Source organism: Macaca fascicularis, chromosome 6 (genome assembly GCF_037993035.2).
Source record: "Macaca fascicularis isolate 582-1 chromosome 6, T2T-MFA8v1.1".
Classification (NCBI taxonomy): Eukaryota; Metazoa; Chordata; class Mammalia; order Primates; family Cercopithecidae; genus Macaca; species Macaca fascicularis.
This window is the reverse complement of record NC_088380.1, coordinates 33,057,773-33,073,460: the sequence shown is the minus strand read 5'-3', so window position 1 is coordinate 33,073,460 and position 15,688 is coordinate 33,057,773. Positions and strand designations below refer to the sequence as shown.

Here is a 15,688-nt window from a genome sequence, read left to right as displayed (position 1 = left end):
TGCAGAATATGAGGGAGGGATCAAGGATGATTTCCAAAGCCAAGCATGGGGGCTCACGCCTGTAATCCCATCACTTTGGGAGGTTGAGGTAGGAGGATCACTTGAGCCCAGGAGTTTCAGACCAGCCTGGACAACCTAGGGAGACCCTGTCTCTGCAAAAAAATTAAAAAATTAGCCGAGCATGGTGGCTGCACCTGTGGTCCCAGCTACTTGGGAGACTGAGATGGGAGGATGGCTTGACTCTGGGAAGTCAAGGCTGCAGGAAGTCCTGTTCACACCATTGCACTGCACTCTACTCCAGCCTAAGTGACAAAGACGGACCCTGTCTCCACCAAAAAAAAAAAAAAAAAAAAGGAAAAAAGAAGTATAATTCCCGGGTTTCTGGACTAGCTGCCTAAATGAACAACAGTGCCATATAAAGTTGGGGCCTTGAGAAGAGGGTTTGAAAGGCCAGAGGAGTTGTGTTTTGCTTATGTTGATTTCGGGGTGCCTGAGAGAAATATGCAATTGAAGATGTTCACAAAATAAGTGAAAAATAAGTCTAGGTCTCAAACAAGTTTAACTCTTACGACATCTTTAGGTAAAAATACTTCTATTTATTTGCTCCTCAAAATCCACTTTTCACCATTCTCCACCCTTCTCTGTGTCCTGGGAGGCTGAATTGTATGGATTACAGAGGCTTCTTGTTAAGGTTGGCCAATCTGGAGCCCTGGCAGATCAGAGAGAGACAGAAAGAGGAGAGTCAGCTTGAGGTATTTATTGTCTCCTGTCTCCCTCCCTCCCAGGTCAACAGCTCCTGTCTGGTGGCCTTCTCCACACAGCTCTCTCTCAAGAGTTCCTCAACTTATCCCTTCCCTTGATCGTTTAGGCCAAATTGCCCAATTTGAATATACTTTCTGTTTCCTTTTGGGGTCCTGGTTAGTACAGTATAATGTACCAGAAGCGGCTAAGGAAGAAGAAATGGAAAAATAAATTGGTTTGCACACATATTTAAGAAGTGCATGGCACTTCACCTTACCCAGGGGAACAGGAACATGAATAGTGCCAGGCATTCAATGGTATCACAGTTTCTCACATATGACTGGTGGGTGATATGAGATGAAGTGAAGGGGTAGGACAAGGCATTGGGAAATCAACTGACTCCAACTGAGAAAATACGTTGTCATTCAGAAATCTTCAATGGCAGTTTTGACGAAGTCCCCCATCTCCTATGAGGTCACAGGGAAAGAATGGCTGAAGATCAACTTTAGGGCCTAACGGTTAATGGTAAGAGTTGCAAAGTTTCAGCACTAATTAAAAGCTGAATGTTGACAAGTGTTTAACTAAGTCTAGGACACCAGTGGGGAAAGAGTGGAACCTTGAGACATGGGATGGGATGGGCCCTATGGGAAGAGATAATCAAGGCTAAGAATTCTGAACCCCAAGTCCCCCACACCACCCTTGGTTTCAGAGCCAGCCTTCCCTGCACAAAAGCCCTTTAATGCTATATTTTGGGACTGCTGCCTTATGAGCCAATGCCTCTTCTGAGGACCCACATCCACACACCTTATTGCTTCAAGGCACAGGGCTTGGTGGACATGTTTGGATTTTTAAAAAATCCTTCGGCCAGGCACAGTGGCTCATGCCTGTAATCCTAGCACTTTGGGAGGCTGAGGCTGGTGGATCATCTGAGGTCAGGAATTTGAGACCAGCCTGTCAACATGGCAAAACTTCATCTCTACCAAAACTACAAAAATGAGCTAGGCATGGTGGCACATGCCTGTAATCCCAGCTACTTGGGAGGCTGAGGCTGAGGCAGGAGAATAGTTTGAACCTGGGAGACGGGGGTTGCAGTGAGCTGAAATCGCACCATTATACTCCAGCCTGGGCAACAAGAGCGAAACTCCATCTCAAAAAAAAAAAAAAAAATTTTTGTCTCTCCCCTCCCTCTGATCTTTGGATTTTTGATGTAATATGGACCATATTTGGGCATGCTGCTCTAATGCACTTAGTGGGCAACTCATAAGGCTACAGATTTTGAGTGTAGTCAGTTAAACAAAGACTCTGAAGCAAGTCCAGGCTGTCATCCCAGCTTCCCTGTCACTGGGCTTTATAACCCAAGGATACAGTGGTCCTGGAAATTTCTGTGTCAGCCAAAAATGCTATACGTAGCCCCTAGCATGCCCCAACAGGAAAATCAAACACAAATCCTAAGGTTTTGGAATTGGAGGACCATGTCTGCCAATGAATATTCTTCCACTTGAAAAGTAGCTTTTAAGAGGGTCCTGAGCCCTTGTAGAGACTTAACACCTGAATCTGGGACCCCATGTGCCTATGAAAACTGCCCATCATGAACTGAATATTCATGATGGGTAGTTAACTCACGTCCATCAAATCATATAATTAAACATGTACAGTAGCATTCCAAATAGAAGTGATCATGTATGAGACCAGACTGGAACAGTCCAGAAGGCACCATAAACTATCACAAGCAGGTGGCCCAGAAGCCCATGGTAGCTGTTCCTTGTACCTTCCTCCAGCCATCCTTACACCCTCATGGGGAGTTCCCTGTGGCCAGTTAATGAAAGACGCAGACAAGGAAGAATCAAGAGCCTCCATCATTGATCAATCTGCATGGCATGTTGGTATGAGCTGAAATTAGACAACGGCTACCTTACTGCTCCACTCAAGGGGGCCCTGAAATATAGTGGTAAACGACAGGGTTGGGGGAGGACACTTTATTATCTACTTCATGTGTAAATAAAGACAGGCTGAGTACGGATCTGTACTTACAAATGGGGACTGGCTGGTGGGTTGTTTACTGATCAGTACCTGGGAAAGAATTAGGCTAGAAAATTGTGACAATAAGATCTGGAGGGTGGAAATACATGAATGGACCTTTCAGAATGGTCACAGAATGTGGAGCTATGTCTTATATATCTTAGGCCCTCAAACCTAAGAATATGTCATCTTACATGGCAGAAGGAACTTCGCAGATGTGACTAAGGATTTGAGATGGGAAGAGTATCCTAGATTATCCAGGTAGACCCAATGCAATCACAAGGATCCTTTTTTTTTTTTTTTTTTTTTTTTTCAAGACACAGTCTCCCTCTGTCATCCAGGCAGGAGTGCAGTTGATGCAATCATAGCTCACTGCAGTCTCAAACTCCCAGGCTCAAGCAATCCTCCCACCTCAGTCTCCCATGTAGCTGGGACCACAGGCACATGCCACCATGCCAGGCTAGTTTTTTACTTTTTGTAGAGGCAAGATCTCACTATGTTGCTCTGGCTGGTCTTGAACTCCTGGGTTTAAGTGATCCTCCCGCCTCCGCCTCCCAAAGTGCTAGGATTACAGGCATGAGCCACTGTGCCTGGCCACAAGGATCCTTATAAGAAGAAGACAGGATTGTCAGAATCAGAGAGAGATTTGAAGATGCTATACTGCTAGCTTTAAAGAAAGGTTCATGGCTGAGCGCACTGGCTCACACCTGTAATCTCAGCACTTTGGGAGGCCAAGGCAGGTGGATCACCTGAGGTCAGGAGTTCAAGACCAGTCTGACCAACATGGTGAAACCCTGTCTCTACTAAAAATACAAAAAATTAGCCGGGCTTGGTGGCAGGCACCTGTAATCCCAGCTACTCAGGAGGCAGAGGTAGGAGAATTGCTTGAACCTGGGAGACGGAAGTTGCAGTGAGTGGAGATTGCGCCACTGCACTCCAGCCTGGGCAACAGAGCAATAGTCCATCTCAAAAATAAATAAGTAAATAAATAAATAAATAAATAAATAAATAAGAGTTCATGAGCCAAGGAAGGTAGGCGATCTCTATAAGCTAGAAAAAACAAACAGACAAACATGCATCCCTGGGAGCAATTTGTTTGTTTGTTTGTTTTCCTGTTTTTTGAGATGGAGTCTCACTGTGTTGCCCAGGCTAGAGTGCAGTGGCACAGTCTCGGCTCACTGCAGCCTCCACTTCTCAGGTTCGAGCAATTCTCCTTGCCTCAGCCTCCTGAGTAGCTGGGATTACAGGCACCCACCACCACACCTGGCTAATTTTTGTATTTTTAGTAGAGAGGGGGTTTCTTCATGTTGGGCAGGGCTGGTCTTCAACTCTTGACCTCAAGTGATCCACGCCCCCTGCCCCTCAGCTTCCCAAAGTGCTGGGATTACAGTGAGTCACCGTGCCCAGCCCCTGTTGCCAATTTGATTTTAGCCCAGTGAGGCTTCTAAACTACAAAATTGTAAGATAATAAATGTGTGCCGTTTCAAGCCAGGAATTCCGTGGTGATCTTTCACAGCAGCGATACGAAACTCATATGCCATGTAAATGCCCAACAGAGAGTGTTCCCAGTGGAGGGGGCACTCCATCAATCAGGTGGGCAGACGATTTGTTTTACAGATGGCAGTCAGCCTTCATTTTTTTCTCAATTAGCAATAATCGCTCCTCCGATAAACCCCATTGTCTATGATACTGCCACTGCATAAAGCTAGCCTTTTTTATTTTTTATTTTTATTTTTTTGAGACAGAGTCTCATTCTGTTGCCCAGGCTGGAGTGTAGTGGTATAATCTCTGCTCATTGCAATCTCTGCCTCCTGGGTTCAAGCAATTCTCATGCCTCAGCCTCCCAAGTAGCTGGAATTACAGGCATGCACCACCATGCCTGGCAGATTTTTAGTATTTTTTGTAGAGATGGGGTTTCACCATATTAGTCAGGTTGGTCTCAAACTCCTGGCCTCAAGTGATCTGCCCACCTTGGCCTCGCAAAGTGAGGTAGGATTACAGGTGTGAGCCACCACGCCTGGCTGCAGTCAGCCTTTTAAAAACAATTTTATTTTAAATAGAGACAGGGTCTCACTCTGTTGCCCAGGCTGGTCTTGAACTCCTCGGCTCAAGTGATCCACCCTCCTTGGCCTCCCGAAGCATTGGGATTACAGCTGAGCCACCATGCCTAGCAACAATCAGCCTTTTTCCCCAGCCACCTTGGTGCTAGCCTGATGGGTTCATGTACAAAATATGTATTTAGTTTTTAATCCTCTTGTCAAATTATGAAGTTAGTACTATTATTATTTTTCCTGTTTTGTAGATGAGACCAGGGCATGAGAAGGTTAAGTAAATTGGCCAAAGTCATATTGTCAGTAAGTAGTAAAACCAGGATTTGAACATAGGTCATCTGACTCTAGTACTATATTATCCAATATGGTAGCTGCTAGCCATGTATGGGTTTTTAAAATTAAATTGAATTAAAATTTAGTTGCTGTCACACTAGCCCCATTTCAAGTGTTCAATAGCTACATATGGCCAGTGGTTACCACATTGCACAGCGCAGAGAGAACATTTCTACCTTTGAAGAAAGTTCTATCGGATAGTGTTGATCTAGAGTGTGAGCTTTAAACCAATATGTTCTTCAGCATCTCCCATTGATAATCATATCAAACTCTAAATCAGGTCACAGTGTGGCTGAGACTCTTCTCCAAGCTACTAAACAGCTACTCCTATGGCTGCTTTGAGTCCTGTAGGTTCTTCAGGTTCCTATGAATATGTTACTGACACAAAGAAACCCTTATAACATTGGTGTTGGGGGTTCAAGCTTGGCAGCAAATAGCATGTGCTAGAATGTCAAGGGAGCTCCAAGGACTAAAATAGGTTGGCATCTGCATTTGTGCCTGGTACCATGTCAGATGGTACTTGGGGGAGGCAGAAGAAAGATATTAAAGACCTATATCATAAAACCGTTGCCCTCAAAATGTGGACACAAGACTAACTTCATTCATCCCCAAAATATTTATTAAGTGCACACTGTGTTCTAGGAATGGTTCTCTCTTTTTAATATTTTATTTTTTGACATAGCATCTCACCCTGTCACTCAGGCTGGAGTGCAGTGGCATGATCTTGGCTCACTCCAACCTCCACCTCCCAGGTTCAGGGGATCCTCTCACCTCAGCCTCCTGTAGCTGGGACTACAGGTGTGTGCCATCATGATCAGCTAGTCTTTGTATTTTCTGTAGAGACAGGGTTTCGCTATGTTGTCCAGGCTGGTCTCAAACTCCTGAGCTCAAGTGATCTGCCCATCTTGGCTTCCCAAAGTGCTGAGATTACAGGCATGAGCCACCATGCCCAGCCAGAATGGTTCTCAGCATTGGAAATTCACTGGCAGATAAAACAGACGTGGTTCCTGACTCTGTGGAGTTTATGTCCTTTCCTGGGGGAAGAGAGATATTGAGTAAGAAATGACCAGTCTGATGAGTGTTACAAAATGGAAACTATAGGATGCCTTGGAATGAAATAATTAAAGAGCCAATAATGTAAGTGCTCTAGGAGTTCATAAATGAAAAATAGCCATGTGCACTAAAACTGGAAACACAAAGGTGACTCCAGTGACCCACCAGTAATAGGACATGTTCTTACTTTAGGCAAGTGTGAATCTTCACAAGATTTTTAGCAGGGTAATGACATGTTCAGAAGTGTTTCAGGGAAGCAGTATGTCGCAAAGGTCAGGCATTCTGGAAACAGGTAGGTATAGTTTAAATCCTACATTTGCCACTTATTACCCTTGTGAACTCACTTTCACTATCTCTAAATGGGATAATCATAATAGTACCTACCTTGTAGGTTTTTGTAAAGAATAAATGAGACAATGCATTATAATGTACACTGTTATTACTACTACTTTTTTTGTTGTTGTTGTTACAGAGTCTCACTCTGTCGCCCAGGTTGGAGTACAGTGGCACAATCTTGGCTCACTGCAACCTCTGCCTCCTGGGTTGGAGCAATTCTCCTGCCTCAGCTTCCTGAGTAGCTGGGATTACAGGTGTGCGCCACCATGCCAGGCTAATTTTTGTATTTTTAGTAGAGATGGGGTTTCACCATGTTGGCCAGGCTGGTCTTGAACTCCTGACCTCAGGTGATCCACCCTCTTCAGCCTCACAGAGCACTGCGATTACGGGCATGAGCCACCGTGCCCAGCCTTATTTATTTATTTTTTTAATCTTAGATCCTTGATCATTGTGTAGAGGATAGATTTGAGAGGATTAGATTCTTGGGAAGAGAGACCAATTAGTGGGCTGTTGAAGTAGACTTTGGCAAGAGATGAACTAGAGTGGTGGTTGTAGAGAGGAAAAGAATGTCAGATATTCAGAGAGTTTGGGGGAAAAAGGTATACCAGCAATTCCACTCCTAGGGATATACTCATGAGGACTGAAAACATCTGTCCACACAAAAACTTGTGTATCAATGTTCATAGTAACGTTATTCATAATAGCCCAATAATGGAAGCATCCCAAACATCCACCAACTTATGAATGAATAAATAAAATGTGGTATATCCAAACAATGGACAATGAAATTTGAAAACACTGAAAGAAGCCAGACACAAAAGGCCACATTATTGTATGATTCCATTTATATGTCCAGGATAGACAAATCCATAGAGAGACAAAGTAATTTTGTGGTTGTTAAGCATTGGGAAGAGGTAGAAATGGGGAGTGAGGGCTAACGGGTACAGGATTTATTATGAGATGATGAAAATGTGCTTACAATGAGCCAGGCTCTGATCTAAGAGCTTTACATCTAGGAAGTCTTTAACCCCTACCAACGATCCCCTGATGAAGATACTACTTTTACATCTCTATTTACAGAGGAAGAAGAAAAATGAAACAGAGAGATTGTGGCTGAGGTCACAGAGCAGAAAGTCACAGAGTGTGGATTTGAAGTCAGGTGTGTCCAGCTTTAGAGTCCTTGCTCTTATTCACCTCACTATACTCCTCTTGGTATAGAGTAGCTAGTATCATATCCTTTCTGGCTAATTTATCTGTATTTTATCAAGGTATTTCAGGATACCACACCTTGACTCAAAGGTGTGACAGAAGACAACTATTACAGATGTATTTTTGGTGAGTTTAGGGGCTGGCTTTCTCAGGCTAGCTCTACCTTGTGGCTAATTGACTGCCAATGACATTTCCTAGTTTACCTTCAGATCCTAATTGAGGTTCATAATTATGACTCTGAGGCACTACAGGTTCTTGAACTACCTTCTGAATCGTGAAAGAAAGATTAAACTATGCGCAGCATGGTTCATTCATTCCATAAGTACTTACTGGGTGCCTACCACCAGGCACCCAATATTGGCAACCTGCCCTCATGAAGCTTATAGTTTGATGAGAGAGAGAAATATATATTAATCATATAATCACACAGTAAGTATAAGATTGCAACTGTGACAAGGACAACTAAGAAGAGATGTCTGCTGCTCTGAGAGCGTAACAAGGGTTTGACCCATCAAGGTCACAAGGGGTTGACTGAGTTGTGATCCCCAAGAATGAGGGTAAACCAGGTAAAGGGAAGAAGGGAGAACATTGTAGGCAGGGAGAACATGCAAAGCCCCCTGGTGGGATGGAGCATGGTGAACAGGAGGCCAAGGTAGCTGCGATAGAGTGAACAAGGAGGAAGATGCTGAAAACACAGGTGAGCCAGGCCACAGGGTCTTGTGGGCCACATGGAAGAATTTGCTTTATCCTGGGAGATGAAAGCACAGAGGATTTGATCAGATTTGCATACCGAATCAGTTCTGGACATGAAGGATGACAATCCCTATTATAATCGGTTGCCTCTGGTCAAGTATTTCATCTTTAATTGTTGACCCAGAAGACTATATACAGCCATGTTGCCTACACCAGGAACTCTAGAACATAAACTCTTCCAGGGCAGAGCCACCTACTTTTGACTTGTAAGTGTGGCTTGCACAGGGCATTCACTTACTAGAAGGCTGATTTTAAAAGACTGACAATTGGCCTGGCATGGTGGCTCACATCTGTACTCCCAGCACTTTGGGAGGCCAAGGTGGGCAGATCACTTGAGGTCAGGAGTTTGAGAACAGCCTGGCCAACATGATGAAACCCTTCTCTACTAAAAACACAAAAATTAACTGGGTGTGGTGGCGCATGCCTGTAGTCCCAGCTACTTGGGAGGCTGAGGCAGGAGAACTGCTTGATCTTGAGAGGGGGAGTTTGTAGAAAGCTGAGATCGTGCCATTGCACTTCAGCCTGGGTGACAAAGCAAGACTCTATCTCAAATAAATAAATAAATAAATAAATAAATAAATAAAGGACTGACAATCATCTAGCCTAGTTCTTTTTACATCAAAAAGCTAGGTGTTAGGCCAGGCATGGTGGCTCACTCTTACCAGTAATCCCAGCACATTGGGAGGCCGAGGTAAGCAGATCGCCTGAGCTCAGGAGCTGGAGACCAGCCTGGGCAATGTGGCGAAACTCCATCTCTACAAAAAATACAAAAATTAGCTGGGCGTGGTGGCGTGTGCCTGTAGTCCCAGCTACTTGGGAGGCTGAGGTGGGAGGATTGCTTGAACCCAGGAGGTTGAGGCTGCATTGAGCTGAGATCGCAACACTGCACTCACCCTGGGCGACAGAGTAAAATCCTATCTCAAAACAAAAAAGCTAGATGTCTTACATAAACGCTGCCTCATTTAAACCCCACCAGAGTCCCGTCAGGAAGATGTTATTGTTATTCTTGCCGTATGGGTTTAGATAGGTTAAATAACATGTTCAGGTTATTCCACTACTAGATGCCCAGGAAAAATATTCAAGACCCCTCCAAAACTCCTTCCTTAAAGAAGCCCAAGTCAGGGGCAAGTAGGCACTGTACTGAAAGGCTGTTTCTACCGGCTGCATCTTTGAGAGTGCTATTGTAAATAATTTTCACTACTGCCACACCTACTTTGACCCCTAAGAACCAGGAGAGAGGCCCCATCTTCCTCTTTCTAGTTATGTGCTTGCTCACTGGGGTGTGCCAGCAGCACGCCGGCCTCCAAAGGCCTGCCAAGCAACCAAGCATAAAACTGGCCTACACAGACTCTTTTTAGGCAAGTAATTAACACCTGTCTTTTCTCCTCCAGTTTTATTCAAATAGCCTAGTAATAGAGCCGGTTCATCAAAGCAGTTACAGTCAGTGTCTTGAAGCTTGACTGCTCAACGAAGTTCAACGCAAAGTACCTTTAAAATACAGTTCTAATGTCCTACGTGTAGGAGATATTTCTTCCTAGCAACATCCCTGGAGCACAAATAACTTTTGCCTGGGAAAATATCAGTATTCTCAAAAATAATGACACTGACTTTTCTCCAAGGTTCTACATTTTCTCTTTTTGAAATGAATAACAGGACAAATCAGACAGGTTCTGAGAGCCTGTACTTTTGTAGGAGGCGTGGGGAGCAAGGTTGGCACAAGAAAGAATTGAGGCATTGTTTCTGCTCTGGCACAAGAAAGTAGGACAAAGCCCTGAATTTCATGGGTAGGTTCTGATTCACCCTTTGCATTTCTTTTTCTTTTTTTTTTTTTCTTTTCCTTCTTTTTTGGTTTTGGTTTTTTTTTTGTTGTTTTGTTTTGTTTTGTTTTTTTGAGACGGAATCTCACTCTGTCGCCCAGGATGGAGTGCAGTGGTGCGATCTCGGCTTACTGTAATCTCCACCTCCCGGGTTCAAGCGATTCTCCTGCCTCAGCCTTCTGAGTAGCTGGGGACTACAGGCGCGACGTTTTTTTTGTTGTTTTTTGTTTTTTTTCTTTTCTGAAACCGAGTTTCACCATGTTGGCCACTGACCTCACCTCGTGATCCACCCACTTCGGCCTCCCAAAGTGCTGGGATTACAGGTGTGAGCCACAGCGCCCGGCCAGCATTTATTTTTAACGTTCATATCCATATCCAACAATGAGGAGAGATGAGGAGCAGGGAGTCGGGGGGATGGGCATGGAGAAGGTAAGGAAGAGGTGAAATGCAGGCAGTGGGTATGCATTGATGGAAGACACGAAACAGAGAAGGCCAGAGAAACTAAACCATCAGAAGAGGAACTGGAAGAGGAAAGAGAATGGTTGAAAATGAACTGAGAAACTAAAGGAAAAACAGAGGGAAAGAAGAAATGCTTACATGGGAGCAAGTACTGTTATGTCCTTACCATGAAAGATCTGGCACGTGATCTGGTCTCGCTCTCACTTGACTCCAGCCAGACTGATCTCACTCTTGAACATTCCTGCATCTGGACCCTTCCAGTTGCCGCTCTTCCTGCAGGCATCTCCCAGGCCTGTCCTTCTTCCTTCAAGTGGTCTCCTTAACCACACTCTACATGAAATAGCACCTCCCTTATCCTTATTTTCCTTACTCTGCTTTATTTATGCTTGAAGCTCCAGTCACCATCAGACAGACTTTCTGTGTTTTGGCTACTGGCTGTTGTCTGACATATACCCGCTCCTAGAACGTAAACTCCACGGGAACAGGGACTTTGTTTTATTCCCTGCGGTATCTCCAGCACCTACAACAGTGAATGACACCCTGTTGGGTGACCGATATACGCCGGATGGCTCAGGGCGTGGGTGCAGGTCGGGGAAAGGGTATAGCAAGAGGTGTGTCCGGGAGGGATGTTTGGGGTGTGCTTTTAGTCCAACAAAAAAGCACTTTCCATCCTTTTTCTATTTCTCTCCTCTCCTTCTCCCTCCCTCCGCACTTCAGAGGTTGGAGAAAAGCTGCGGGAAAGCAGGAAATAAGGAAAAATCCTAAATTGTCCAGCTCGAATTCCAATGAAAAATTCATGAGCGAGGAAGACAGGGAGACAGAGAATAAATGCACACGCAAAACTGAAGGAAACCAGTGGAAAGTAAGGAAAAAGGCGACAGACGTCACTCTCTCTGGTCACGCTCCCCGACTCCCCCGAGGCCGGGCGAGGCGCTCCCGGCACGCGCCCCAGGCGCCCGGCGGCCGCGCGGCGTCAGCACCACTTCAGAGAGGGCCAGGCCCCTCTTCCCCCGCGGGCTTACCCGCACCCGCACCGCCGAGGCCCCAGCAGCACGCGCCCAGGGCAGCCGCGAAGTCGGCGGGGACTACAGCTCCCAGGATGCCGAGCACGGGCGCGCCTGCGCAGTGCGGCCGGAGGCGGCGGTCTGTTCTCCGCTGAGGAGGAGCGGGGCAGAGGAGGGAGGCAGCGGGTGAGAGTTCAGAGTTCAGCAGCAGCAGCCCGAGCCCATGATTCCCATATGCCCTGTAGTTTCTTTTACCTATGGTGAGTCTAATGTGGCCCGCGAGGCCTCTGCCCGGCCCCCTCCCTGGCCCCGGGCAGCGGGGAGGCGCGGGGGTTGGGGCAGGCTCCGGGGAGGAGGCGGCGGCCGCCACCCGGGCGTGCGAGTGAGTGAGGGAGTGCGAGGCGGGAGGGGGAGGCGGCGCGGCCGCGGCCCAGGCCCCGCCAGGGCTGCTCTCACGGCGCCTCTCTCTCTCTCCCTGCGCTCCCTCGGCGTCTCGGCTTCTCTGCGTCTCTCCTCCCGCCATGGGACCCGACTCTCTGTGCCCGCCGCAGTGCCCAGCCGGCTGGGGGAAGATGCCAAAATGGCGACCGGCAACTACTTTGGATTCACCCACAGCGGGGCGGCGGCGGCGGCGGCTGCGGCCCAATATAGGTAACGGCACCCTGCCTTCTCCCTGCTCGCCCCTTGCTCGCCCCTCGGCCCGGATCCGGTCGACGCGACGCCCCCGCGTCCGCCCCCAGCCAGCCCAGAGCCCCGGCCCGCTGCAGGCCTGGCCCGGCCCAGCCCCGCGGCCTCTCCCGCCCAGCCCCGCCTTGCCCGGCCCGGCCCGCGGCGGGGAGCGGCCCCCAGTAGGGGGGAGGTAGAGACGGCGGAGGTGTAGGGACGTGGAGGCCGCGGGGCCCTTCGGCGGCCCCTTAACTAAAATGGCCTCCTGCGGCCGCCGAGCGGAGCCGCCACCGCCGCCCGGCAGGCCCCCCGGTCCCCGCCTCCGCGCGTCCAGCCCCCACCTCCCATCTTCTTCCCACTTGGAGAATGGAGAGGGTGGCCGTAGGGACCTCACGGGGAGTGCCGTGTCGCAGGTCCGCTGGCTTCTCCTGCGACGCTTCTCTGCGTCGTCGCCTGGTGCTTCAACCCCCGGAGCCCAGATAACGTGTCGTTGTTTCGGGTACCTTCTCCTCCGTCTTGGGGCTTCTTCCCCAGACGCTCCATTGCTAGCGAGTCCTGCTGACAAACTGCGGGTGTCACTGCTTTCATCGGGTTCCTTTAGTTTTTCCTGCAACGAGAGAGGTTCACATACCAACCACCTGTACATTGTGTAGTTCTTAGACTGGAAAAGATGTGCGAAGTTTCTAGTGCTGGTAAATGAGTGCACAGCCTTGTTTGAGCTATGGAGTTTAGGCCCCAGGTGGGCCTGTCATTCTCCTTGCGGGGGTCTTTCCCCTGCGGGGAATGATGGGGAGGGAAGAAGATGAAAGTGAGATTGTCCTGAGTCATTGTAATGCACCGGATGAAATCCCTACCTTAAGGGAAGCTCTCATTTCTGAAGTCTGTAGTTCATTATACATCTTATCAAAGACAAACATATACACAACGCTGGATTTTTAAATTGTTACTTTTCAGTCAGTCTGAGACTTTTGGTTCAGGCCATAAGCGCACACGGCTCCTGCGTGATGTGCTTTTTATGTATATTAGATGTTGGTTAAACCCAGGCAGTTTTTTTCATCTGATTTTCTTCAGGAGGCACGTTGTTTAATGGAAAGGGCATCACTGGGAGCCAGAAGACCCGAGTTCAGTCTCTTTTGCTCTTGATTTTTTGTTGTTGTTGTTGTTGAATAAATAATTTTTCTTACAGAGAAAGGGTATATCTCGAACTCTTGGGCTCAAGTCCTGCCTCAGTCTCCCAAAGTGCTAGGATTATAGGCAAGAGCCACCACACCTGGCCTCTTTTGTTCTTGATTTTATGACGTTGGGAACATCATATAGTTGGGTTTTCATTTTCATCATCTGTAAAACGAGATGCTGGGCAAACTATCTTTTTGGGCTGAAACTTGTGGTTTTGAGAAACCAAGTTACTGTATTCCATGGCATCCTAAGATGCCATTTGTTGTAAAAGGTACCATTATTGTATGTTATGTAGTACTAAAAAAAAAAATGCTGCCACTTAAGACACTGCTTGAGACTCCATTAAGAGATGTCAAAATGTATAAATGTGCATCATATTGGTGAAACTAGCTTTTACTAATTGTTTAATGCTATGTGGCATTTTACAAGTGTTTTTTCATGAGGCCTGCATTCCAGAAAAAGCACCGAGATGACAAATTATAGCAAAATCTTGGAGCATTTCAAGTATTTGCAAATCTTTTGCTTATAGGTTTTGATAATTAAACAACTGAAAAAGTTTCAGCTACTTTGATGAAACTTTTTAGGGCTTTTAAAAAATTCAACAGCTTTTGGGGTACAAGTGGTTTTTGGTTACATGGATGAATTATATAGTGGTGAATTCTGAGATTTTAGTAGGGCTAATAATTTTCAAGGAGAGAAAAAAACTATCTTTTTCTGAGAAGAGATAGCTAATCAGCATCTGTGCCATAAATCTGCTGGCAAGTACTAGTGTTCCACCTAGAAAATATTGTATTTAACCACTAAAATTTTACTTGTTTTACTCAGGTTTTTTCTGTTTTCCTAATATGGGCTGAGTGATAAGATTTGTTGGATTACTAACTTTATTTACTGTAAAGTGGTGGGTTCTTTGTGGCACTTCTGAAATATTTTTTTTCCTAAATGTAGACCTACAGATAGAAATGAAGGAAGGGAATGCTGATTTAAAGATAATAATTTTTTGATAAAGTATGTGATTGTTTTATCCCAATATAGGGAACGGTGACAGAATTTGTTTCTAATAATTTTTTTTTTTTGGCCTTGAAACTCAAAAGTTTAACAACAGTCCAGGTTACTAAATAGATTAAATGTACATCTGATGAGAAAAGACTAGTCTTTTGACATTACTTATATTGCTAAAACTTAGACACTCTTGTACATAAGGACTTCTGTATAAACATAGTACATGAAAATATCGTTTGCATTTAATGGCAAGAAACCAGGCCCAATAATACTGGGAATTTTGGCAAGGAAGATGAATAAATAACATTAATAACAAAAGCACATGCACAAAGTATGGTGGTGATGCTAATATTTCTTCCTGGCTGGAAATAATTATACTGGAACTTTTAGAGATGGAAGACTGAGGTCTGCTGTACTAATATTTTTTCAAATTTGAAGGATCTCAAACTCAGGAAAACCTTAAGTACAATTCACGCCTGAAAACATATGAAGATTTTTTTTTTTCCCAGTCAAATTTGGATAGAAAATAGAGTATTCATGAAGGGCCAACTTTTTGTATTCGCAGGTTCCACAGGGCCTACTGTGGGACTTTATGTATGGAGTTTTGTATACATAGCGGTCCTGGAACCAATGCCCTGCTTATATTGAGGGATGACTGTATTTATGTGTGAATGATGTGATTTAATTGCTTCACCTATCACTGAATACAGATAAAGTAAACATCCTACACCTAAATGTAATTCCAGAGGCCAGGCGCAGTGGCTCACGCTCATAATCCCAGCACATTGGGAGGCTAAGGCAGGTGGATCACCAAAGGTCAGGAGTACGAGACCAGCCTGACCAACATGGCGAAACCTGGTCTCTACTACTAAAAATACGAAAGTTAGCTGGGTATGGTGGCAGATGCCTGTAATCCCAGCTACTCCAGAGGTTGAGGCAGGAGAATCGCTTGAACCCAGGAGGTGGAGGTTGCAGTGAGCCGAGATTGCTGCCATTACACTCTGGCTGGGTGACAGAGACAGACTCCATCTCAAAATAAAATAAAGTAAAAGTAATTCCAGCTCTTAGTTTT

At 45.8% G+C, this 15,688-nt stretch overlaps 1 protein-coding gene and 1 long non-coding RNA gene across 12 annotated transcripts in view; one reads left to right on the top strand and one right to left on the bottom strand.

Moving 5' to 3' along the window:
- LOC135971255 (uncharacterized) overlaps window positions 1–11,848 on the bottom strand; it is a 126,442-nt gene extending 114,594 nt beyond the window's left edge. Inside the window, exons 1-3 of one of the 3 annotated variants that reach the window (XR_010587330.1) lie at window positions 10,938–11,848; window positions 5,916–6,178; window positions 576–709 (exon numbers count right to left, since the gene is read on the bottom strand). This is a non-coding gene — a long non-coding RNA (uncharacterized lncRNA). Of the gene's footprint in view, window positions 1–575; window positions 710–5,915; window positions 6,179–10,937 lie in introns of those variants that run through there. The other 2 variants (XR_012413609.1, XR_012413608.1) reach the window with 2 other exon arrangements.
- Window positions 11,849–11,943: 95 nt separating this feature from the next.
- The window catches only part of ZFR (zinc finger RNA binding protein), an 87,928-nt gene continuing 84,183 nt past the window's right edge, over window positions 11,944–15,688 (top strand). For 7 of the 9 annotated variants that reach the window (XR_010587328.1, XR_012413607.1, XR_010587327.2 and 4 more), the window contains exons 1-2: window positions 11,944–12,035; window positions 12,327–12,426. Coding sequence is in view for 6 of the 9 variants with exons in the window: in XM_073993268.1 (XP_073849369.1) it covers window positions 11,999–12,035; window positions 12,327–12,426 (137 nt within the window). In the remaining 3 variants the exon portion in view is untranslated. The remainder of the gene's footprint in view (window positions 12,036–12,326; window positions 12,427–15,688) is intronic. The other 2 variants (XM_073993269.1, XM_045393575.2) reach the window with 1 other exon arrangement.